This window comes from Drosophila persimilis, unplaced genomic scaffold, assembly GCF_003286085.1.
Source record: "Drosophila persimilis strain 14011-0111.01,24,50 unplaced genomic scaffold, DperRS2 tig00001264-arrow-arrow-pilon, whole genome shotgun sequence".
NCBI classification, from domain to species: domain Eukaryota; kingdom Metazoa; phylum Arthropoda; class Insecta; order Diptera; family Drosophilidae; genus Drosophila; species Drosophila persimilis.
The window spans coordinates 20729-23330 of record NW_020825446.1 but is presented as its reverse complement, the minus strand read 5'-3'; the positions used below and the strand labels follow the sequence as shown (position 1 = coordinate 23330).

General features: G+C 48.2%; 1 protein-coding gene across 1 annotated transcript; it reads left to right on the top strand.

Annotated features, from left to right (window-relative positions):
* Positions 1–315: 315 nt before the first annotated feature.
* Positions 316–1572, top strand: LOC113566918 (cysteine and histidine-rich protein 1 homolog). Its single transcript, XM_026994129.1, has 2 exons — positions 316–1179; positions 1249–1572. Exons 1-2 carry the CDS (start codon positions 421–423, stop codon positions 1570–1572), a joined length of 1083 nt encoding a protein of 360 aa, XP_026849930.1. The 5' UTR covers positions 316–420.
* The last annotated feature ends 1030 nt before the right edge of the window (positions 1573–2602 follow it).

Below are 2602 nucleotides of genomic sequence, written 5' to 3'. Positions count from 1 at the left end.
TGAAACATGGACTAATAGGCACCGTAATCTTGTTTGCGATAGCAGAGCACTTTGGCGGTCAAAGAGGTTACTTTTCAGCCCACCAGTCCACCGAGACACCACCCCACCAGACCCATTGAACGCCTTGGGCCGCATTACAAATATTTTTGAGTACATTTATGTGTAGATCAAAGTGCATTCTATTAAATTAAACTATTCATGGGTGCCTACTATGCCGTTTTTCTCTGTGTGTATCCTCTGTTTTTAAATTTGTAATTTTCAGGGAACCAGCGTGGCCTTGGAAAACTCGTAACCTTGTGCTCGTACTTTACACCAGAGTATCAGTTCACTCTGCAACAACAGGCAATCAGAATTGTTGAATAAAGCACGCACACATACTGTAAAGCCAGGCCGAGGCTGCTGGCCGAAATACCCTTCAGAATGTCGAATGCCAACCCCAATGTCAACAACAACGAGCAGCCCCCAGCCGCCAAGAGGCAGCGATTGTCAGATGTTGCAAGTAAAGATGAAAGTACTTTGAATGAGATTTCGACTACTATGGACAGCAGTGAGGGTGAGGTCGGCGGGTCCACGGGTGGTGGCGTATCCGATCTTCGTGAGCGACTGCATAACATACTGGTGTGCGTTGTGTGCCGCGAGGTTCCACAACCACACGACTTCTTTCAGTGCAGCCATGGGCATATCATGTGTGAAGACTGCAAGACCGCCGTTCTGGCTGTTGCCATCTTCAATAAAACGCGTGCCTGCTGCCCCAGTTGTCGATCGCTCATTAGAAACTACGATCAGGAGCAGAATCTAGTGGTGCGCCAGACCCTCTGGGAGCTACCCATCAGCTGCTCCAGCTGCAATGACCAGTTCTCAGATAGGAAAGATCTCTCCAGACACTTGGAGTTCTTTTGTGAGGGGCGTGTGGTTTGCTGCAAGTACCACTACCTGGGCTGTTCTTGGAAGGGCCCCTACAAGGACAGCGTCTCACATGATTCCGACTGTAGGTTTCCCCAGAAGCAGGGAAAGGAGATCCTAGATATTCTGCTGCATGTCGAGGACAGGGAGCTTGAGGCCCAAAAGCCCGTGTTCATCCATCGGGTGCTGAGTGCTAGCCGGGTGGAATTTTTGACCTTGAGAATGAAGTGGATACACCGCTCAGAGGGTTTACACCCACGGACCCTCGAGTCTGAGGTAAGGTTTTGGAGAACCAGAACTCGTCTGCAGCATACCTCTGATGATCTCTTATCCCGATCCCCATAGACGATTCGTGCCTTTGAGGAGGATTGGGTGCTGCGTCTACGTCCGAAAAGAGCTGGGGAAAAAATCACCGTCAGCGGCCAGCTATTGCTTTCGACTACCCCACGAGTGTCCCTCATGGTCGACCATTTGATCCAGATGCCGCAGAGTGTCTGCAGCGCCAAGCAGCTGCACGACATCCGCCCGCGTATCTACCGCCATATTTTCGATTCAACCGGCAAGTGCGCAAACCGCCAGGAGCTTCCCTTGGCGGGACCTCAGGCCCTGTACCGGCTATTTGCCATGACCCGGATCCAGCTCCGTTTGTGGATGTTTTTGCATTATTGAGCTGACGCTAAAAACCTTTAAATTGTAGTTTAAACCTTTATTGGGCACAACATCTTTTGATTTGATTTTTAAATTCGTTGCTTTAGAGCTGCATTTTTAGGGTTTGGGCGCCTTCTGGATCTGCTCGTTCACAGCTAGACCTTCTTCAGCAGCAGCCTTGGCCTTATCATGGAAGTCGTGCAGAAGCAATCGAGTAAATTAGGCATACGTTTTTGTCTGGTCTGTTAATGTCGGCTAGTGTCGGCTAGACTTACCTTAACGCTATCCTCGTTGAAAAAGTCCATGACCTTTGCCAGCAGGTCGTTGAGCTGAGCCTCAACTGGCTTGGTGGGCTCCTCACGAGGCACGCGAGCACACATGCACACCTGAAAGCAGAGTTACAGTAAAACCACAATCAGTCACTTCCTTTTCGACCACTGAAATTTTAGAATAGTTTTTCTAAATAAAGATACCGAAACAACTTGGGTGACTGCAATTTTGTATTTTAAAACGACGAAAAAAAAGGAGTGCGTGCGTTCGATTTCTTGCATTTTTCTCGACTCTTTTCATATATTAAAACAATTTCTTCTGTGCCTACCTTACCAACGGTGGCAAAGCGGGGCGAATTCGCCAAGAGCGAGAGAGCGAGCTTTTATTGCGCTCCCGGTTTGCCCTAGCCTAACTTACACTAGACTTCATGAAATACTATCCTAATAACAATTATTATTAGCCAAATGGCGCTACACCGGCCCCGTTGAAGGCCTGGAAGGCTTCAAACCAGAGGCGAACGTGGCTCCGCTGCTCGACCTTAGGTCGACCACTCTGACCCATCCGTCCTGCCCGGCGGTTGTTCCGACCACCCTTCCGAGGAGCCACTGTTGAGGGGGCAGGTTGTCCTCGGCAACGATTACGTATTTAATTAACAATTATCTGTTAATAATGGTACTTAGTTACTAAAGGCGGAAAAAGATAAGTTAAAAGTTAGCTAAATTTAAATGATTATAAATATTGCATGCAATTAGTTTAAGAGACAGTTCAGGGGATAGGGTTT

Coding starts and splice junctions, on each gene's coding strand:
- LOC113566918 (XM_026994129.1), top strand. CDS start 421: ATGTCGAATGCCAACCCCAATGTCAACAACAACGAGCAGCCCCCAGCC. Junction 1,180..1,248: donor CACGGACCCTCGAGTCTGAG/GTAAGGTTTTGG, acceptor CGATCCCCATAG/ACGATTCGTGCCTTTGAGGA.